The sequence below is a fragment of the Sceloporus undulatus genome, chromosome 2 (assembly GCF_019175285.1).
Source record: "Sceloporus undulatus isolate JIND9_A2432 ecotype Alabama chromosome 2, SceUnd_v1.1, whole genome shotgun sequence".
In the NCBI taxonomy this organism is placed as follows: domain Eukaryota; kingdom Metazoa; phylum Chordata; class Lepidosauria; order Squamata; family Phrynosomatidae; genus Sceloporus; species Sceloporus undulatus.
The window spans coordinates 319,984,435-320,007,970 of record NC_056523.1 but is presented as its reverse complement, the minus strand read 5'-3'; the positions used below and the strand labels follow the sequence as shown (position 1 = coordinate 320,007,970).

Genomic DNA, 23,536 nt, shown 5'->3' with positions numbered 1-23,536 from the left:
ACTTGCTTTCAAAAACATTTCTTTCCGCTTGAGGTTATTAGTAAAAATGTTCTCAGAAGAGGCTTTTATTATGATGCAACCACCTTTAAAGAAATGCATTTGGGTCAAACTGTCATCCACATTACAAGGACACCTATATTCTCCAATATTTAATGGTGTTTAGATTTATGGAGCCTGGAATTATATGTTAAAAGTGACTGGACAAACAGCTCATTTCGACAAATGTGATTACAGGGGCAAAAGGGACTGGCTGGGCTGAAGAGAGAAAACACGGAGCAGAGTTGGCTGGTTAGCAAATATGTCCAGTCAGTCAGGAAGCAGTCATGCCAAGGCTCAGGAGCTGGAGCCTTGGTCTAGCCTTGCTGGTGCCAGTGATGTGCAGGGGTTGGTCACAAGACCTTGCTATCTTAACTCACCCTGTCAGTTCTCTGCTCCAACTCTGGCTGCTGCTTGTTAGAGGATGCAAGATCCAAGCAGCTTGGCAGTGATACTGGTTTATCTGTTATTTCACATGATGTGAACTAGAGCTGGCAATTGTACAAATGTTGTGTGTGCATAAGGACAGGAGGTTTTGCTACAAGATATGTAAAAAATACTCCTCTTAAAAGGCAAGTGCTTACTGACCTGAGAAATCCATTGCTGTTCATTTACAGTATTTTAAGACTATCGCATGTTTTAATAATAATAATAATAATAATAATAATAATAATAATAATAAAATTTTATTTGTATACCGCCCTTCTTAAAATCAGGGCGGTGAACAGCAATTATACAACAGTACAACAATAGACCATACAAAATTAATTAAAACAATTCAATAAAAATAATAAAATTTAATGCCGGCAAAACAATGCTGACGAAAGGGGGGGGGGGGGGGGAGGAAGTATTCTGGTCAGGGGTAAGCCTGTTCGAATAAATAGGTTTTTAGCCCCTTCCTAAATTGGGCTAGGGAGGTGGCTGAGCGGAGCTCGAAGGGCAGCGAGTTCCAGAGGTTGGGGGCTGAGATGGAAAAGGCCCTCCTAGAGGTGGAATTATATTTCCCCTCTGGAACTCTTAACAATAGCTGCCCTGATGATCTGAGTGTGCGGGGCGGATTGTACGGAGAGAGGCGGTCCTCCAGGTATCCTGGGCCCAAGCCATTTAGGGCTTTGTAGGTACAGTGGTACCCCGGGATACGAATGCGCCGGGTTACGAATTTTTCGGGATACGAAAAAATCCCATAGGGATTTATTGCTTCGGCTTACGAAGGTTTCTTCGGGTTACGAAAAAACCGCGGCGCTATTTTCCGCCACCGGAGGGCAGCAGAGAGCTATTTTTCCATTAGCGCCTATGGGAATTCGGCTTACGAAGGTATTTCGGGTTACGAAATTAACCGCGGAACGAATTAATTTCGTAACCCGGGGTACCACTGTAGTCTCCACCCCATATCCTCTCCTGAAGCCAGTTTGAAATGGGTCTAGATAATCGGTTTCATCCAAGATCAATTGGAGTTGAAGGGTGACAGCCCTCTCGATCACCTTGCTCAAAAATGGCAGATAGGATACATGCCTGTAGTTCTTCATATCCAGGGGGTCCAGGGAAGGTTTTTCAGGAGTGGTCTAACAACCGCCTGCTTTAAGCAAGTTGGAACACAACCTTCCCTAAGGGATGCACTGATGACATCTCTAAGAAATGCCATCAAGGCATCACCCCCCTGGACAGCCAGCCATGATGGGCAGGGATCAAGGGGACATGTCGTCTTCTTCACATTTCCAAAGATCTTGTCCACATCATTGGTACTCATGAACTCAAACCAATCTAGTTTAACATCAAAAACAGGTTTACTGGACACCTCATCAGTCGATTCTGCTGCAATCTCAGTGTCTAGGTCGGCTCTTGTTAAAAATGTCACAACAGGCCGTTGTCAGGTTAAATAAAGGATTCTGCACAGGTGGAACATGTGTCAGTTCCCTTACCACCCTAAACAGCTCTGCTGGACAGGACTCCGCAGACGCGATACATGCAGAGGAGAAAGATATCTGCACTGCCTGTATCGCCTCTCTATAGGAACGAAGAAATTTTCTATGACAAGTTCTGTCAGATAAGAGTCGAGTGTCGCGCCAGTCCCACTCTAGCGTTGTCCAACCCACTTCATTTTCCTCAGATCTTCAGTGTACCATGATTTGCGATAAGAAGCGGGTTAGAAAGGATGCTTGGGAGCAATTGTCTTGATAGCCTTGGCAAGATCGGTGTTCCAGGTATTATCCATGACAGTGCGGTGGTACTAGTTACCTCCGCTCACGGATATTCCTGCTCCATACTGAAGACTGCATCAAGGGTATGACCTACACAATGTGTTAGCCCGGAAACCAACTGGGATAGGCCCATGCCTGTCATGGAATCCATGAACTCCCGAGCCGCACCTGTTAAACTGGTCTTGAGTGGGATGTTGAAGTCACCCAGAATTATAAGTCTGGGCGACTCCAAGAACAACTCTGAGACCAGCTGTGTCAGCTCGGATAGGGAGTCTGTTAGAGAACTGGATGGATAGTATACTAACACAATCCCTATACTATCCTTGGTCTTCAGGCTGAGTTACATACACTCGAAGTGGTCAGTTTTCTGGATAGGTATTCTGGTCAAGTTGAGATTATCTCTGTAGACCAGAGCCACTCCGCCCCCTCGGCCACTTTCCCTTACCTGCTCACTAACAGAGTACCCGGCTGGGAGGGCTTGATTCCAGGGTATGACACTATCATCTCCCAGCCAGGTCTCTGTAAAACATGCCAGGTCGGCTTCCTCATCCACGAGGAGGTCGTGGATGATGTGGGTTTTATTCTTTACTGACCTGGCATTACAAAGGAGCAAGGTAAGGTTCTGTGGCATGGTTGGTAGGCTCCCCAATCTATTCTGGGTAGCAGAGTGAGCTGAAGGCGGGATGGCTTTCAGACATCGATCCCGTCTTCCTTTGTAACAAAACCTCACTCTGTTGTCACCATATCTTCCTTTGCCCCACACAACCTGAATTCTTGCTCCCAGTTTAGTCCCGGCCAACTTATCCCCCTCACATCCCATTGATCTTATTATTTTCTGATCCCAATGTTATTAGGGAGGATGAACTACCAAATGAGTCCAGGTCTTCCTCCTTCCCATTTTCAGGTCAGCTATCTGTACGTTTATGTCCCAACTCACTCTCCCTATCAGCTGGGGTGCAGTGGTGTTACTGCCGCTGCGCTGCGCTGCACTCCAGAGCTTGCCTCCAGAGGGGCCATGCCCTTTGCCTGCTGCCTCACCACTGCTGCCTTCTTTGGCCCCTGGTAGAATTGGGGAAGAGAAAAGGCTGCTGCTTGGCTGGCTCAGTACTTGAACAATTAAAACAGAAGGTTACATAACACAAACAGCATCATACTGTATTGTCACACATAACATACATATGAGTAAGCTGCCAACTTTATATTTAAAATTCCCTCTCACAGAATCTCAGATATTGCAAGAGTGTGGGTTTGGATTTTCCTCTTTTTACCATGTCTTCAAATTAGATTGAATATATGAAAATAAAGATCTATGCAAACTTCAGACTTATGTGTGACCTGAATCTAGACGTTCTTTTTTGTTGCAGTTGCACCAAGTAGATGAGGTCTTAGCATTGGTTAAAGTTACATTAATTTCTAGGAATGGTTATTGATCTGGGGACATTTCCTGGCATAGCACTGGACCTAGAAATTGCTACTGATAGAACTGTTAAAAAAAGATGCATCTCAATTACTCAACTACATTGTACAGTACAGTAATAAAAAAAAAATTTAAGAGTATACACATCCTACTTCGATCACAAATCAATGGATTCAAATTACAGTTGGCCCTCCACATTTGTGGCTTTGATTTTTGTGGATTTGATTATTCACAGATTTGATTAACATGCCCTCCCTCCCTATTAATCTCTAGGTCCTCAGAGCAACTCTTAGGTCAATGTTCACCAAATGTCATGCTTAAGATTCCTAGAGAGAACACTTCTTTAGGCATTTGTAGGTCCTCCAACGCAATTCTGTAAACAGCCTCTGGCAGATGCTGACCACAGATTTGTGCTGGAGGACCTAGAGATTCCTAGAGAATGATTTTCAGGTTTTAAAAAAGTGTTTTGTTTTATTTGCAGCTTTTCCATTTCCATGCGGGTCTTGTGCCCCTAATCCCAGTGAATGTGAAGGGCCCACTGTACAACAAAAAGAGAAAAGATTCTGTCTAAACATTAGACACAGCTTCTTTACTGTAAGAACTGATCAACAATGGAATAAAGGATGGACAGACAGCTTTCAGCAGTGATTAAGTTGTGTATCTTTGCATGGCAGAAAGTTACAATTGCTTCCTGCAAGTTCACATAAATAATTTCAGTTAGTAAACTGACACCCAGGTCACTCACTACAAAGCAGGATATAAATAGGTGCCAAAACACAGAAAACTATGTATTGTCTAAAACATAACCCTCTGAATAAAACTATTTTAAAAATCATTGACAGAATAAATTGATGTATCTTTACTCATCTGTGTCTGACTGTGATTGTTACAGCTTAATTTGTGATCAGTGTATTTAGGAATACTGCACATGTCAACTCAAATGTAGGTCTCACAAACTTCCATGTGTGATTTACTCCCAGTTAAGTGGTCCAAACAAAAATTCATCAGTGATACCTTTATTGGCCAACCAAAATGCACAATATACTTGTTGCAAGCTTTCAAAGCTTCTTCATCAGGCAAGATATTACAAACCAAACAGGAGAAAAAGACAACTGGAGAAGTTAGTCAGATGCCCGCATGTTGTTTCAGTCTTTAGTAAAGATGGTATGCTGGGGAGAATATCTTTTGCAGGCAGACTCCCAGTTAAGTGGGTGACAGCCAGTGTGGTGTAGTGGTTTGAGTATCGGACTATTACTCTGGAGACAAGGGTTCGAATCCCAACTTGGCTATGTAAATCCACTGGGTGACCTTGGGCAAATCACATACTCTCAGCTTCTGGAGAAGGCAATGTTAAATCTCCTCTGATCAAATCTTGCCAAGAAAACCCCATCACCGTACGTCAGAAACGACTTGGAAGACATACTACAGCACTAACAAGTGGGTGTAGGATTGTAGCCATAAAATCTCTGCCAGGAAGTATATTTGCATATGAGATTCCAAGAGAAAACCCTGTGGTTGTGAAGTTACTGAGAAATTCTACCCTCTGTTTCCAACAGAGGACCCTTAAAAGGATTATGATTTCTTTTTAAATGATAAAGACACTAAGCATTTACGGGGTAATTTGAGCAAGCAAAGTACTATGAATCAGTGATCATTATATTTAAGGGTTCTTCTCCAATAAAAATATACAGATCTGATTCAGTGTTTCCCAAGGGAACTGTTAAAAACATTTTTTTTTTAAAGTAGATAATTATCTTTTGGAGTCTTGCCTCATTTCAAGGAGTTGCCCAGCTAAAGTGATGAAGAATGAATCTCAAGGACTTTGGGTTTTTTGTGATTTTTTTTAGTGAGACAATTTAAGAACTGATGAATGAAGACATTTTCTCCATTTTAAGATACCTGTTGTTGTTGTTGTTGTTGTATGACTTCAAGTTGTTTCCGACCTATAGTGACTCTAAGGGGTTTTCTGGGCAAGATTTATTTAGAAGAGGTTTGCCAGTCAGCCAGTAGGTTTTGATGTCTGAGGAGAGATTCAAACCCTTGTCTCCAGAGTCCTAGTCCAATGATTAAACCACTACAACTGCTGAACTGTTATTATTCCTTTTATTACGTTTGTATTCTAGTCTTCCTACAATGAGACCAAATTAGTGTTTCTGGCTTTTAGCTCACTGTTTCTATATAAGAGCAGTGATATAGATTAGGCATGAGAGAGAAAAAAAATATGGATCTGTACGTTTCTGGTCCAGGTCTGTCACTTCTAAGTAGAGCACTCATCTGGCTGTTCGAGGATATCTATGACTGAAGTAGAGAACTGGAGAACTTAGAGAAATTCCAGCACCAGTAAGCAAGCACACTGACTCAGAACTTGTATTACTATTGCTATTATTTTCTACTTATACAAGCCAGAAAAGAAGTAAGGTTTTGTTCCCAAATGCATAGAATCTACATCCAAGAGGCAAATGTTTTTCAGCCATGGCACTGTGCAGTTCTTCAGTCCTGTAAGCATGTCTTGCCATTTTACAACATCCCCCTCAGGCACATTACTTTTTGTTTTGCACCTGGCAATCACCCCTGTTCAGAACATAAATGAGAAATATGGCAAAGCCACCAAGCTAAATTTTCATACGTAAAAAGTTGATTCTTAGAATTACTTTTATGGAAGTCTTTAATTTACATTCCAATTTATAATTTTTAGCCAGGACAAGGTTTTGCTTTTGATTTTCAGTAATGTCAAATTATTTGGCAAACAGGAAGAGGGTGCTGGGATTATAGAATTATAGAATCATCGAATTGGAAGAGTTCTTTGGGATCTTAGGATCTGGAAACTATGCCCTATGTGGAGCGACTTTGGGAGCTGGGTATCTTTAGCCTGGAGAAGGTTAAGAGTAATATGATAGCCATATTTAAATATATGAAAGGATGTCACACTGAGGACAGAGCATGTTTGTTTCCTGTAGCTTCAGAGAATAGAATATGGGCCAATGGATTCAAACTACAGGAAAAGAGATTCCACCTCAACTTTAGGAAGAACTTCCTGACAGTAAGAGCAGTTCAACAGTGGAACATACTCCCTCAGAGTGTGTTAGAGTCTTCTTCTTTGGAGGTTTTTAAACAGAGGTTGAATTGTCATGTCAGGAGTGCTTCGACTGTGTAATCCTGCATGGCAGGGAGTTGGACCAGATGGACCTTGAGGTCTCTTCCAATTCTATGATTCTGATTCCATGTTGTAAGGGTTTCTCAATCAAGAAAAGGGTTGAAAACCACTGACAAAGAGAGGAAAATAGGAGAAAAAAAGTACAGAATTAAAAACAAAGAAGTAAGAGTGGGACATTTAAAGAACGATATAAGGATAAACCAAGGCAGGCCTAAATTAAACCGCCTAATCCTATCTGTTTTAACCTGAAGATATCAGCTACTTAACTTAAAATCCTCACATTTAATTTTGCTATTTTCTAAATAATGCGCAATGCATTCTTCAAGGCAACAACAACTGAAGAACAGGGGTGAAACAATGCTTACTGTGAATCCTTAGTATTATCGGAAAGACCAGCTTTTTATTTTCAGTAATAAAGATAAAGCTATTCATTCAGTTCCCTGGAGACTGAACAATTCTAAGAAAGCAAGAGACATGAAGGTTCTTCTGCCATTTCATCTATACTCTCTCATATGTTTAACCTACCATGTTGGAACAAAGATCAGTACTGTACCTCTGCAGTTCACACAGTCTATTGTTTGCTCACTGCCAAGGATTTGGTGGAGGGTACTGAGATGATAATGTTAAAGGGCAATCTAGGGAGGCTCTTACTCAACCTCCTCAGACACAGGGGAAAACCAATAAGGGAAAGTGTTCATCCACTGCCTTCTTCCAAGAAATGTATCACTTTCCCCAAGGTCTCTTTTGCAGCATCAAATTTCCCTCTGGCTCACAAGTCGAAATTGCCATTGCAGCAACACCCAAAGAGTTTGCCTGCCCTGTTAACTAATCTAACAGGAATGTAACTGGCTTTCGTTGTAGCTAGCCAATATGCTCAAGTCCAGCTTCAATAAATACAATATGATCTAGATTCACTATGTGATGATACACTTTCTTCTTGTTGTTGCTAACTTTTCTTTGTTTTTGGGTTGTGACTGCTGTGACTTCTGACTGGTAAGAGTACAGCTAACAGCCAGGAATGTTTTCAAATTAAAAACAGGGTTTGATTTGCCTGGCTGAGATCAAACTTCTGAGATTAAAACACAAAAACAATGATTTAATCTAAGAAACTCCTGATTAGATAGTTCATTTGCTAGAAGATAGCCAAACAGCAAAAACTCTCATATTTATAGTCATCTATTTTCTCCCCCATACCAAAACCTTCACACTGTATCAAAGGCATCACCTAGGTACCAACCTTGTCATAAACTTCCATTATATCCATAACTAAGAATCATTTCCCTACTTTGATGTAGGATTTCCTATCCACTACTTTCAAATAAGAGCCCTACAACATGTGAGGGGCTGCTGCACCTCTATATAACTTTGGTTATCTTGCAATGCAAGAACAGGATGTGGGTGGTACTTACACAGATCTTAATATTGCTAGCTAAGGCCAAGCCATTTGCATGCAGGGCTAGAAGTAGTATCCGTATAAATTATCAAGGCCCATGGATGCAGAAGAGGGCCTGGGGCCGATGGCATTGCACACATTTTTGTCTTTCTTATTGATTTTTTTTAAAAAAAATATCCATTTTAAAATAACTCAAAATAAATTACAAAATTCTTACCCCTACAGTGAGCTACACAATGCTCTGAAAACTGGCCAAAACAAAGCCCTAAATAAATTAATTTTCATTTCTGAATATTTTCAGACAGTTTTTGTTCTATGTATCAGGAGTTGGGAGTGTATTTCCACTATTCACAAAGTTTCAGTTATTTTCAATGCCCCGGGGTTGTTGAGGTTTTTTGTTTGTTTGTTTGTTTGTTTTGATGCTTTGGGTGATCTGGTAGGACTTTGCCAAAGAGGGATGACTGTTTTAACACTTCATTTACCATATCTAAATCTACAAGGGAAATAAGAACTTAAAATGAGAAATACAAATAGAACATCCTCTAGGGTTGGGTGTTACACTCAAAAGAAGAGGAATTGAACAAAAGGTGCCAACAGAAGTCACCATCGCATTTTGAGGCAATAGAGCCTTCAAGTGATAAAAGATTTTATGCCAGTGTTAATTTCATGCTAAGCAGTGACATCCATTTTTAACTGACATTTCTTCACCTGAATCTTATATTTTCATCCAATGACTGTGTCACTTTTCTACAAATCAGTCTGCTAGAAAAAGTCACCAAAGTCAGATTACCCACACAAACCACCTTATCCCACCCCAAATGTAGCCATATAGAGCCCCAGATCTACTAATGTGTAACTGCCAATCTGAGAAGGGGGTAATTAAATTTAATCTGTGACACATAAGCAGTTAGTTTTACCCACACACTGTTATTTTACTAAGCGCAGAAACACTATTTTAGTCTTGTTATAATTTGGCTGGGCAAGCTTTCACAGAAAAAAGGAAAAATATTTTTGATGGCTTGTTCAAAAGGAAAAACAACCATTTATCAGAGGCTGAATTAAAAAAAAATCTCATACTTGTGTTGGAAAATCTAGCTTGGCAGAACACATTTCATTAGAGTTGGTTCTTTAAAGTGTTCGGTGAAAAAATAATGTTGTTTGTTATAATCCTGTTAACAGCTTGGCCAAAATTAAAAGAAATAAATGTCAAAGTCAGAGACTTTCCTACATCCTTAACCAAGCCTTTGCATCTTAAAAAAATAATAATAAATGGGACAAGCAAAAGAAAACTTCCCTCAAATTTTCACATCCAAAAAGGCAAATTAAGACAAATATCCTTACTTGCCATGGCTGTTGCCTACATTCTTTCAGAACAGATTCCTTAATCCTGACAATTGCTAGTCCCAGAAAAAGAAGGGAGATGATTGAATTATCGTACCCATATAGAAACTGGTGAAAAGTACTTTCCTCTGGCAGATGTCCATGCAGCAAGGGCTGATGCTTCCAGCCATCTTTGTGTCAGCCCAAAAATCTGTAATTTACCCATGCCAAAATCTGCCAGGTATGTGCAAAACTGGCATGGAGGCACTGCATATGGTTGGGCAAACTCAACATTTGGCAGTCAAACCTGTACGATAGGGTGAAAAATGTATATGAATGTAATACCTAATGTGTCTTCTATGTAATTGGAAAGATAAACACTTATTTGCTCACAACATTTGCCTGCTGTCTTTCCAACAAAAAGTGGCCCCAAACATTTTGAGGTTAGGAATTCCAAAATTTCTTCCACATGATATGCCAGACTTGAGGCCACTGGGAAACCACTTACTCACGGTGCTTGCTTGCCAGCTACCCTAACGTCAGGAGACTGCTTCCTTCAGAATATAAAAAAAGTGTACAGTGATTTTTTATTTTATTTTATTAGGGCAGATCTGCATGTCAGTGGGCAAGTCTTTCAAGGGTCAAAAAAGGAAGTTTAACAAAAACTGGCTCAAAGAAGTACACTCAAGCAAGTACACCATGGTGGCTCTCACACAACAATGGCTCTCACACTATTTTTTCACTACCCTATTGAACCTGCACTGTTTCCTCTCCACCAGGGCAAATCTTTCTGCTGACAATGGGATCCAGCCAATTATGGAGAGCTTTGACCTCACCAAGGATGTTGCCCACATCCTCAGGCGGCACAAACTGAAAAATATACATTAAAATTGGACAAGGCATTGCCAAAGTTACATCCACTGACACTATCCTAACTACAACATCCAAGTTAGAGTGGATCTGAGCAACTTCATCTGCAAAGTGCTGTGCAAATTGTACACAATTGTCTGCATTTTCTACCTCAGGAACAGTATGTAATAGATCTCTGACCACTCAGAACAGCTCTGCTTGACAGCTCCCTTCAGATGCAATGGTAGCAGCAGAAAATCATTTCTTTGCAGCTCATATTGGCGGCGGCCCGCACCTGCCCCTTTCCCCGACGGATCGGGGCCTGAGCTGCCACAGCGGCAGGCCTTGAAGCCCCCATCTGCCACTTTTCCAGGCCTCAGGTAAGCGGCAAAATGCCGCTTCCCCTGGCCTGAAAAGGGGTGTCCTTGGGGCTTCAGTGACGGGGAAAGAGAGAAAGGGTCCGCTTGGATCCTTTCTCTTCAGCATCGCTTGCACGGTGGTGTAAAGGCCACACCAGCGATACGCCGCATGAAAGGAGCTCTGTTTTGGAGTTCCTTTCGGCTCTGCTGAAAGGACGCCACAAGTGCCCTTCAGTGGCGCCAGCACATAACTGCACCATTTGGACGTGACACGGCTGTTACATCAAAATGGTGGCGCCCATGTAGACAGGTCGCCGCCATTTTGACGTACTCAGTATGTACTAGGGTTAGGGAGTGTCTGAAAAGGACACACCCAGGCAACCCTAGCATGTACTGAGTATGTGCTATCAGGCCCATCTGTACAGGGCCTTTGTTACAGAGTAAGCCTTCAAATAGGCTCTAGCCCGTGTTTGGTCACACTTGCTTCGCATCTTCTACCAATGTCTCTCTAATTGCTTCATCACTGTCTCACCTGCTTCATCACCATCATCTCCCTGGGAAACCTGGGGGCTGGTTTGGCTCCACTCCATAAGAGGGGATGCTCAAGAGCTATTGTGTGCACTACGTTGGCCATTTCCTCATTCCAAAGGTCAGCCACAGCTTCAACAGAAATTGCCTGCCAAGATGATAGGAAAATCCTCAAGAGCCATCAGAAATCTGTCCAGATCAATTAGGCTCCTGGGGCAAACCATCCTAATTGGTCCCTCATCCCTGCAAAGGTTCTGAGTCTTAGTCTAAACCTGATCAGGCAATGATCTGTCCATGACAACAAAACTGTGAAAAGTTCACATCAAGATCACTATCACCCCACCCAGCACAGAAATCAAGGTCCGGAGGGTGCACAGCATCATGAGTAAGGCCAGATACCATTTGGCACTGATCCATCGTTGTCATGAAAGCCATGAAGGCCTGAGGCACTCCCGATAGGGCAGTCACAGCATGGATGTTGAAGTCCCCCAGTACTACTAGCTGTGGAATCTCCAACACCAACCCTGAGACCACCCAGGCTAGCTCAAGAATGGAGACTCTTAAACTGCAGTGTGGGCAGTACACAAACTGAATTTCTATTCTGTCGCAGCTACCCACTTTACATAAACACACTCACACTGTGAAAGAGGGCACTTGGTCAGGGGGAAGAAATCAAGACAGACCACTGGAACTCCACCTCCTACTGCCCAAATCTTGCCTGCTGCTGAATAGAGAATCCTGGTGGGCAAAGCTGAGAAAAATTGGTTTCCAGTTAGCAAGAGGACAGGTAAGCCTGCATTTTATTTACTTGTCTGTTTAACTTGTAAGATGAACATATCGTATGTAAAGCAGGTTTAGAGTCAAAGGGAAGAGACATTAAATTGGAGGAAAGTACATCAACAATTTAAGATATGCCAGTGACATCATACTACTGGAAGAAAATAGCACTTGGAAGGATTACTGAAGAAAGTCAAGGAAGAAAGTGCAAAGGCAGGTTTACAAATTAACATTAAAAAAAAACAAAAATAATGACCACAGTTGATTTACATGACTTTAAAGTAAACAAAGAAGACAATGAAATAATTAGAAGGCAGTATGAAAAGAAGATCACATTACAGATGGACAGACTCAATCAAGGAGGACACAGCCCTGAGTCTGCAAGACTTGAGCAGTGAGAGATAGTGAAGTGTCATCAGCATACTTATGACACAAAACCCCCAAACTCCAGACATCTTCTCTCATGGTTTCTTGTATATATTAAATAGTTCTGGGAAGAAAGAGGAAATGTGTGGGACCTCATAGGCCTGTGGCCAAGGGGTTGAACAGCACCACCTTCTGGGTTTCCACCTCCATGTATGAATGGAGCCACTTTACAACAGTTTCATCAGATTGCATCCCAGCAAGGCAGCCCAAAAATATAACATGGTTGATGGTAATGAAAGCCGCTGAGAAGTCCAGCAGAAACAATCGGGACACCCTCTTCATATCTAGTTCCCAATGAAGGCAGATTTCTTGTTCTTCCTTTACTTGGTCAGCTTTCTATTTCTTTCCATTGATTATATAGGTTGATTCTCCCTTATCCAAAATTATGAAATCCAAAATACTCCAAAAACCAAAACTTTTTTCATGAGTGGCTAAGATAGTGACAATGTTGCCTTCTGATAAAGTTTGTTTCATGCACAAAATTATTTAGAAATATTGTATAAAATTATCTTCAGAATATATGTACAGGGTGTAGATAAAACTTATATGAAATTTGTGTTTAGACTTTGGTCCCATTTCCAAGATATATCTTTTGTAAGTATATGCAAGTAACAAGTATTCCAAAATCCCCAAAAATCTGAAATTCAAAACACTTCTGGTCCCAAGCATTTTGGGTAAAGGATGTTCAATCTGTTGTAGTTCTCTTTGTCTCTGCGTACAAGTTTTTGAACAGCTGAGTTCAGGGTTCAGACATATTTCTGTCATCTTTTATTTTTACTTCTCCTGTGTCTTTAGCTGCTTGAAGAGTTTAATCTGTCATCCAGCGACATTATTCTTTCCTTTTGGCTGCAGAGAGTGTATTTTGGCCCTTTTCCCTGACAATGTTTCTGGTTTCAGTCCAGAGTTCTTTTGGTTCTCAGTTAATTAGCCTTGATAGTAAAAATCTATTTTGTACATTATCTTTAAATTCTATGAGGATGTTCTTAAGGTTGTATTTTGGCATGATGATTGATTTCTTGTTCTTCTTTAACTTTATTCTAATTTTTGATATTAGCATGTGCCACAATCTGCTCCTGGACTGTGGTTTGTTTTTGCAGAAAGGATGGAGCTTTGTCATTTTCTGCTTCCAATTATGTAGCCTATTTGATTTCCATATTGATCAGTGTGTGATGTCAATATATACAGTCATCTTTTTGGTTGCCTGAACAATATGTTTGCAATGAACAAATTGTTGGCCTCCCAAAAATCAGTCAGTAGTCCTCCCATATCATTTCTGCATCCTAGACCAAGTTCTCCAATAATATTTGGGTCTGCTCTGTTTCCTACTTTTGCATTCCAATTACCAATTATTATCATCATGTCTGGTTCTGGTGTGTAATCAATTTCCTCCTGGACTCTAGCATAGAATCTTTCAATTTCTTCTTCTGCTGCCTCTGTATAAATTTTGATTATGGATACTGATGGATTCTCTCTGAAGTCTTATTGATATTATTAGATCCTCTTTGCATTACATCCTCTCACTGCTTTTGCTACATCTCTCCTCACTATTAATGCCACCCCAGTTTTTCTTAGATTTTCATTTCCTGAGTAAAACACAGAGTTACAGTTTGAGTGCACTCCTGAATTCAATTCTGAACCTGGATACTTATGTGTCTGTGGTGGCTGGGAGTGCATTTGCACAATTAATCCTAGTGTAACAACTGTTTAAGGACATCTGATTTAGTCACAGTGACACAAGCCTTAGTTACATCTTTTTTGGATTACTGTAACACACTTTGTGTTGGGCTGCTTATGTTTGGTAACTTCAGCTGGTCCAACGAGCTGCAGCCAGATCATTTACAATGGACTGGTAACAGGAAGCATGCAACTTATTTTTTACAACAGCTCCATTAGCTGCCAGTTTTTTTTCTGAACACAATTCAAAGTGCTGGTTATGAACTATTAAGCTCTATATATCTCAATTCCAGGCTATATGAAGGACCGCAACTTCCCATATCAGCCTATCAGAGCTGTAAGTTTTTCGGAGGTGGCACTTCTCTCATTACAATTGTTTCCTAATTCCAGTAGTCATATCAGTTCCTGTTGTATTTACTCTTAAACTAGCCATTTCTATATATTAATCTGGAGAAACAAATATGGAGGGTACATTTAGAATTTTTTTTGGAAACTGAATGGTTTGCTTGCTTTGAAAAAGGTATGCTGTTGGAAAAGTGTAGGTTTACATTACTTGTTTCTCACGTAAGTTTGCTTTCTGTGAAATGATTATGCTTTGTGACTGGCTTCACTCACGCTGGCAACCATTTTGAGATGGGACTCATAACACCTTCTCCAAAATTCTAAATGTGCCCACAGATTCAAAAACATGTGGCAAATAAAATCTGTAGTTTTCAAATGTGAATATATTTCTGTATGTCAATGGAAAAATCTGTGTTCTACAAGAACTGGGGGATGATTTGGGTATACTTTATGTTGAAAACACTGCTGACGCTGAGTGGGCAAGGGCTTAATTGGTGCATAGACAGGATAATATGGGAAACCCTACATAGTCTTCCCAGAATTTCACAGAAGTGTAAAAAAACTGTCATGAATATGTGTGAAAGGAAAATCCCATTTGTGTAACTTCTCCTATTTTCAAACTTTTATTCCAGACTGCCACCTCAAGCACACCTTTCCCCCCATTCCATCCATGAGTTTGGATTATTCCATACTGAAGTGCTGGCTGCTGCTAAAAGCAGATCTCTTGCTCTGATTTTTCAGGGACAGCATTATGAAATGTCTTGTTTCCAGTTTTTCCGGGCATCAAGCTGCTTAGGGCAACATTTACACCAATCGTCGCCTTTCATTCTACAGCAGAAGTCCCTAAAGCACTTTGATAGTTTTGTACGTAAGATCTTTCTAGACAATTCACTATACAAAATTGGGAGTGGAGAGAGACCTTCCTGCTAGTTTGGAGCAATGATTATTATCATGAATCACTAAAACACCAGGCTGGAACTATTTAAGCAATTTATCCAGGATTTTAGAGGAAACAGAAACTTCGCTATGTTGAAAGAACAGCATTAGTCTTGCAAGTCAAAACATTAAATGATATGCGTGTTTCTAAATTAAATAGAGCCAACAACGGTTGTGGGTGGCTGCCTCTTCCTTTGAGCTACACAACCCTCTACTTATTCCAAGTAACAAAGACATGCTCTTTTACTGCCTCCATGAGGAGAATCAGATGCACTGTCATAGTCAACTTTCTTGGCATGTTAACACAGGACTGCCTTTTCAAAACCACTCAGTAAAGTATTTTGCAAAAGCAAAAGATCCCAAGTCACTAGATCACCCACTTTCATGTCTCTTAACTGTAGGACAGAAAGAGTAACATGCATTACTCTTTAGAGGTCACCTCTAAAGTTTCTGGACTTCCATCACTACTTTTGGATTTATTTTACTTTCTGCCTCACTAACTCAGCATGAAATATCTGTTCCACTGCAGGCTGAAATATAAAAATCCTTCAAGATATTTGCCAAGACTTGCTCAAGTTCCAGACAGAGTCACCATTACATACTGACTACCTGCAGCTAATACTGATCCTGATGTATATTGCAAACTTACAAGGACATCCTACATGCAGACCAGGACACTGGCAACCAGGACACACAATTTATTTTGTGTGCTGGACTAGAACTCAGGAGATCCATGCTCAAAGCTATATATATCTAAACAGTCCATTGGGTAATCCTGTACCAGTTGTACATTTAATCTAATCTATGTCATATAGCTCTTGGGTGGATAATGTGGGGTAAGGGGAGAAGGAACAGAGTACATTGCTGTGAGTTCCTTGGAAGAAAGGTGGGGTTACAGATAAAATAAATAGCATTTTTGTTATTTTTATTTGAATTATATTATTATAGCCAATCCATAGTTAACTGAGTGACTCACAAGTCAGATTCACCATTAAAAATACACTGCAAAACAATAAAAAGCTGAAACACAAGAAGACGTTACTTGATAAAATGCTCTACACCTAGTGCCAAAAAGACCATAAAGGCAAACTTCTCTGGAAAGGCTATTCCATAACCAGGAGACTACAAGTTCTTTAAGTAACTCCTCAGAAGATTATCTGCTTTGGTCATGCCCCACGTGGAATACTGCGTCCAGTTCTGGGGACCACAATTTAAAAAGGATGTTGAAAAACTGGAAGGTGTCCAAAGGAGGGCGACTAAAATGGTGAAAGGTCTGGAAACCATGTCCTATGAGGAATGACTTAGGGAGCTGGGGATGTTTAGCCTGGAGAAGAGAAGGTTAAGAGGTGATATGATAGCCCTATTTAAATATTTGAAGGGATGTCATATTGAGGAGGAAGCAAGCTTGTTTTCTGCTGCTCCAGAGACTAGGACCCAGAACAATGGATGCAAGCTACAGGAAAAGAGATTCCACCTCAACATTAGGAAGAACTTCCTGACAGTAAGGGCTGTTCAACAGTGGAACAAACTCCCTCGGAGTGTAGTGGAGTCTCCTTCCTTGGAGGTCTTTAAGCAGAGGCTAGATGGCCATCTGTCGGGAATGCTTTGATTTGGATTTCCTGCACGGCAGGGGGGTTGGACTGGATGGCCCTTGCGGTCTCTTCCAACTCTATGATTCTATGATTCTCCAACAAAACTTCTACTGCAAAAGTTACAAGGCATTCTTTATTCTGATTTATAACCACAAAAGTGTTAAATTTAGTCTGCGCACAAATACAATGAGTACATCATATTACACTGAAGAATCCATTTTTAAAGTCTTCCTTGCTCCCTACTACCTTAAAAGAAAAGAAGAATTTAAAAAGTCTGTATGTTTAAAATTAACATTTAGCATACCGTGGGGTCTCCAACGGGGAGGAAGTGCAGACAATCTGCTTTAATTGTTTTTGTTGCAAGAGAGTCACAGACAAAGTGGGGGGTGGGGAGGAGAGGAAATAAAATGCATATGAAAGCCTTCCTACCACACACAGCACTGTGGTTAGGTCTTGTCAGCATTCCCTACAGACAGAGAACCGGTTCATGCTGAAAACAGATGCCCAAAATGGTAGTGCAACCAAACTATTATTCCCATCTTAACAGAAGTGAAAGAAAATCTATATGAGCAAAACAAAATGTATTCATATAGCACAGAAAGTATTCTCTTAGTGGAATGTGCAGCTGCTGCAGCAATGAAAGTGACTGCTCACAAGTACAAATGATGTATAGTATCTCCTGGAGATATTAGGGAAGATGTGGTAACAATGTGGTTAAGAGGGTGCTTTGCATGACCAAAACTGAGGGCATGAAGTCTCAACAGCCATCAAAGCAGAAAGTAACATGATCCATTTGATGGCTGGACAAACTATCAGCTACACTTGCAATTGATGCCCTTTGAAATGCATGTAATACAGCCCCCAGCATCCATGGATTGAATCAAGGGTGGAGAACCTCTTTCATCTTGAGGGCCAAATTCAACTTCAGAGACATTCATTCTCATAGCAACATTCCAGTAATGGGCCAAAAGCAACATCTTGGGACCAAAACTATCAGCATCTCTTACATTGTTTTAGCTGAAAGCTCTTAAACTGCACTTAGGAGAAACACTTCCAGAATGTTTGAGATAACATATAAAAGCCAGAAAACCGCCAGACAAATGGAACTATTGGAGAGGGGTAGGGTATCTAGAGAGGATCAGAGAGCTAAACTGGGACCCCAGCAGGCCAGACAAGTGGGATGTTCCTTAAGTAATGGACTCTTCAGATAAAAATAGTGAAGAAGGAGATTACTTCTACTGTCTATTTCTTAGAAGGATCAAACAGAACTCATATTTATTTTAGAAGAATTTCTGTGAGAACTGAAGTGGAAAACTAGACTGCAATGACTCTCACCCTTGCAGACACAGGCACACATTCACTCACTAGATATCCTTGCTGCAGAATTGATGGCAGGCTTTTCTAAGGTTTTATTAAAACTCACATCACAATCCCTTTTACTCAGAAGAGCTTAAGCTGTGTTCTGCTTCCATTTTTGCTCCTCCTGCCGTAATCACATCTTCATTTCCTCAGAAAAGCAAGTAAACTATACATGCAGTACAAATGAAACATTTGATGTCATTCAGGCATATACACAGATTGCACTGGTACAGTAAGACTCACTTGCTACTCCTGATGCAATTCCATAAAGTAGTCCCCCTCCATCTGGCTCTGGCTGAAAGACATGGGTGCCTGGAGGAGGGCTCCTCTCTTGTCTGATGAAGTTATATAGCAATGTTTTCACAAGCCTGCTGGTGTATGGGAGACTGAAAATGCAAAACAGCCAACATTTTAGCTGATCTCTAACGGAACTAAAACAAAATTTAAATGTCAAATTCATGCAATTCTTTTCACTAGGATAGTGTTTCACTGTTTTACAAAACTGTATAACATGTCAGGGTTTAAACTGTTGGTTGGTTGGCTGGTTTAAAAAAAAAACCCAAAATTTGAAAATAGGTTAGTGGAAAATAAATTTACAAGTTCTTAACACCAGCTAGACTTGGGCTTAAGGAATATGTATTCAAAAATAAATCTCAAGTCCCTAAATGTATTTTTTCTTTTTGCCAGAAGCCAAATACCTTTTTTATTTCAGTAGGCTTTTAATATGCAATTGCTCCCAGAGAGGCCTGTTATTGGGGTATGTTCTTTTTTAAACTTTATATGCTTTTGAAATAATTATATTGTTTTAAAGGCAATAATTTTATTGTTTTTTAAAACTGCATTGTTGTGTTTTAACCCATTTTCCTCTGTGCCTTGAGTCCCACTCTGTGAAAAAGGTGACATATAAATGAAATAAATATATACATACATCCATAAATATCCTCCAAAAATGGTAATATATTTGCAATAGATCTGAATGCTCACTCAGCCATGAGGTTCACCATCTTACAATACAAATGCCCTTCAAGACAGCACCTCTCACACTTTTGAACCCTAGCCCCACTTTCTAAATATATCAAATTAATCTAGGCTGGGATCCAAAAGGAGCTACAGAAGAAGCAACCAGTGAATGAAAAATCTGGGGAAAAAATCCTAACACATGGACATAAACAGTTAAAAAAACATGAACACAGAGGAATCACTGGCTACCTATGTCAGTGATGGTGAACCTTTTAGAGGCCGAGTGCCCAAACCGCAACCCAAAACCTACTTGTTTATTGCAAAGTGCCATGTCCCTCTGGCTTACCAGTGGCAAACTCTGGCAAACTCTGTGCTGCGGCGATGGCACATGTGCCCAAACAGAGGACTCTGAGTGCCACCTCTGGCACACATGCCATATGTTTGCCATCAGTGACCTATGTGATCTGGAGTATTCTTTTGTTTTGTTCTGCTTTTAAGAATTTTGGTTTACCACAGTCATTAAAAAAAAGAGGCAAGTCACCTTGTTCTGTCAACCATCAGCTAAATATTGTACTCACAACCAAGAATCTGAGGTGGCTTATTTGTTCATCTGAAAACTTGTCATATATTCCAAGGAGCTACAGGGCAACTGGATGAAGCAGCTCTCCCTATACTTTCAGTGCTTGAGGAATGGGGCTGCTGCCTCTGGAATAGCTTCCACTGGCCTGCTACTATTTGCCCTATGTAGATTGTGTTTGGGGATAGTAGACCAGCAGGCCAACAACAGTGGAAACAGCAATAGCAAGGAAGAAAAGGTTGCATAAGGTAGTCAGTGAGCTGCTGGAAAATAAGCAGATTGCTCCTTTTGGAAGACTTCTCAAGTTAAATTGGGAACTCTAGGCTTTCCCTCACCCACACCACACTGACCTAAGTACTGGAGGATCTCTCACCTTTCCCTCAACATGAGAACTGCAGCCTCAAAAAGATGCTGAGAGAAATAAATTAAGTAATAATTCAGAGGCACTTTCTCATGTACTAAGCTTACTCTAGATCTGCTAAACCTCACAAATTAATCAGGATTCTATACTAGTAGTGCAGAATGGTACACGACAAAGTATTGTGTATTTCACATCAGCACCCATTTTCACAGCCTAGGCAATTCTTTATATGTATCAATCAAAAATTTTAGTGTCTTCCACTGTTGTAAGGCTCAGTTCATAGTTATTTTGAGAGACACTTTGGCATCACAGGTAAACACATAGTCAAATGAAAAAGACTTTGCAATATTCTGAGGGGCAAGCACTAGCATTTACTCCCAATAATGAAAACAATCTATATAGAAAGTGGCACTGTGGTTTGACATACCATCGACCATGCATGAGGTATTTGTGTGCGATGTTTTCCCGCAGAATTTCCTTGTGGAACAGTTGGCAGGAGAGGAAAACGACAAGAGCTGTTACAGCTTCCAGAGAAATACTATATGTTATGTCTCTGCAAAGAAATAATAATAATAGTACTAATTAAAACCAATACATATATATTTGTTAGCCGTTTTTTTCCCTGTTACTGGCCAATGCTTGACATTAATGTGTTCGCAATAAGATTAGAGCAAGGGCGTTGTTGAAAACAAGGCTCTTGTCAGCAGTAAGTCAGACTCTCTTCCAGATGTATTTATAAACAGACAATGAATCAAGACTGTAGAGTTCAAAATTCTTCCATTTCTACCTTGCTTAGTGCTTCATCTTATTGTTTATTAGCTACATTTACATCCCATCCTTACTCCAATATGTTTAAATATGCTACCTTTCCTCAAGGTTGGGATGCAAGGCACCTTGAAACACATTAAAACATCTCAACAAAAATGCAGAATTATTAAAGGAAACACAACATTAATACAAATATATAAAGTCTACATCTTCATTTGGATCCAGTTAGCTGCAGAAACCCTTTCTGAATTTTGGAGATGGTGATGATGGTAGTGGTGAAAGTGTTAACAGGGAGTAGGTTAACCTGATATTCCTGGGAAGGGCATTTCCTGTTCACCATTTTAGCTTCACAATAACCTTGTAGGGTTACCATAATTCTCTACTAAAAACAGGGACAAAATGTAGGACAACTGTAGGATAAAATTTAGCCCAAAATGTAGGACATTTAAGGTTCTCTGTTTTTCTTAAATGTCCTACATTTTGGGCTAAATTTTATCCTACATTTGTCAAATATTTTGGTCTACATTTTGTCCTACATTTTGTCCCTTTTTTAAGTAGAGAATTATGTCAACCCTATTTTCAGGTAAATCAAATTCATAGGGAGCAAGAGAACCAAGATCATCCATTTTATGCCCCAATAACCATCACACTTCCTTTATAATGTGTCAGTAGTTTAAATGAAAAGTTTCATTTACACAGAGATAAGGTCTTCTTCATTCCTACTCTAGTCGTGTACTTGTGTATTTTTCTACACAAATGAAAAAGACAACATGTTAATTTTATTTCACTGCTTGTTGGATTAAAAAAACCCTTTGTTTTCAGAGTCACAGTATAACTTACAAATTACAGTGCAGTCCTACACAAATCTATGCAAGACCCATTATGCTTAACTGGCCCTACTCTGAGTCAGTGTGATGTAGTAGCCTAAGCACTGGAGTAGGAGTGATAGATCATGGTTCAAATCCCCACTATGCCATGGAAACCCAGTGGGTGAATTTCACATTCTCTCTGCCTCCAAGAAAGGCCATGGCAACTCCTCTCTGATCAAATCCTGTCAGGAAACTGTTATAGGTTCGCCTTAAAGTGGTCATAAGTCAGAAATTATGTGAAGACACATACAGCAATAACTTATCTCAGGTAAATGTGTGTATGATTGTATATAATTGCAGTCATATGTAACTGCATGAAATCACATTATATAGAAAACTATTATAGTTGTTGTTAACTGCCCTCAAATCAATTTTGACTCGTGGTGACCCTGTGGATGAGACCTCTCCAAGATCCCCTGTCCTCAGCCTCTCTGCTCAGGTCCTGCAAATCTTCCCTTATCGAGTCTAACCATTTGAAATGTAGTCTTCCTCTCTTTCTACTGCCTTTCACCTTTCCTAGCACCATTGTCTTTTCTAATGAATCATTTTCCTCATGATGTGGCCCAAATACGACAGCCTCAATTTAGTAAGCTTGGTTTCCAGAGAAAGTTTAGGCATGATCTGTTCTAGAACCCATTTGTTTGTCTTCTTGGCTGCCTATGGTATTATCAGTATTCTTCTCCAGCAGTACATCTCAAATGAATTGATTTTCTTTCTATCCATTTTTTTCACTGTTCAGCTCTCGCATCCATACATTGTGATGGGGAATACAATGACTTGGGACTATCCTTACATTAGCATTCAGGGTGATGTCTTTACACTTTATGATCTTGTCCAAATGTCTGTGTTTAGCTAGATAGTATATTTGCTGTATGGTGCTGCAACCCAACTAGCCGCTCAATGTTGGGGTCTCTCTCTGTAACCATCACAGTGCAATGTTTAGGAACACTCACCCCATACTGGATTATTTTGTGCTTTCCTTCATCCCCACACCATATCTGGCAATGATGAATGTGCACACACATGTATGTAAGCACTACATGATAATTCAGACAAGGCTATTTTTGTAGCAAAATTGAGAAAGATGCATTGGATGGTACATCTCTAGCAATAGTTTCCAGATTTTGCAGGCAATAACTCCATTATGTCCAGTAGGCTACCGCCAATTATCAAGGATGTTGGAGGCTGCAATCCAACACAAGAGTAAGAGCCATTAAAATATAGACTGACCTATAATGGCTTTTTGAAAAATAAGTACAGTGCGCCCGCGCCATAAGCGGGTGCGCCATACACGTCCTTGAGCATACGCACTCAATCCGCGGGGTGCGCGCGGGGTGGAAGGGGTGGCGCAGCCCATTCAATTGAATGGGCGCGCGCGCCCGTTGCGCCCCGTGCACGCCCACGCCGCTGCGCCACCGCGCACAAGCCCCATTGTTTCCAATGGGGCTCGAGCATAGGCGGAATTTGCCTTACGCGGAGGGATCCGGAACGGATCTCCCGCGTAAGGCGAGGACGGACTGTACTTCTTTTTCTTCAGTTTCAACCCAGCCAACTTATTTCACTGGAATCATTGAGGTTTAAAAGTTCAGTAATTTAAGAAGATTGCCAGAGCAAGCTGATTCACATTGTATATTTAAAATA

General features: G+C 40.5%; 1 protein-coding gene across 3 annotated transcripts in view; it reads right to left on the bottom strand.

Moving 5' to 3' along the window:
- DYM (dymeclin) overlaps nucleotides 1-23,536 on the bottom strand; it is a 263,922-nt gene that overhangs the window by 172,988 nt on the left and 67,398 nt on the right. For all 3 annotated transcript variants that reach the window (XM_042448107.1, XM_042448106.1, XM_042448109.1), the window contains 2 exons: nucleotides 20,686-20,811; nucleotides 18,604-18,746 (listed from right to left, as the gene is read on the bottom strand). In XM_042448107.1, coding sequence (XP_042304041.1) covers nucleotides 18,604-18,746; nucleotides 20,686-20,811 — 269 coding nt within the window. The remainder of the gene's footprint in view (nucleotides 1-18,603; nucleotides 18,747-20,685; nucleotides 20,812-23,536) is intronic.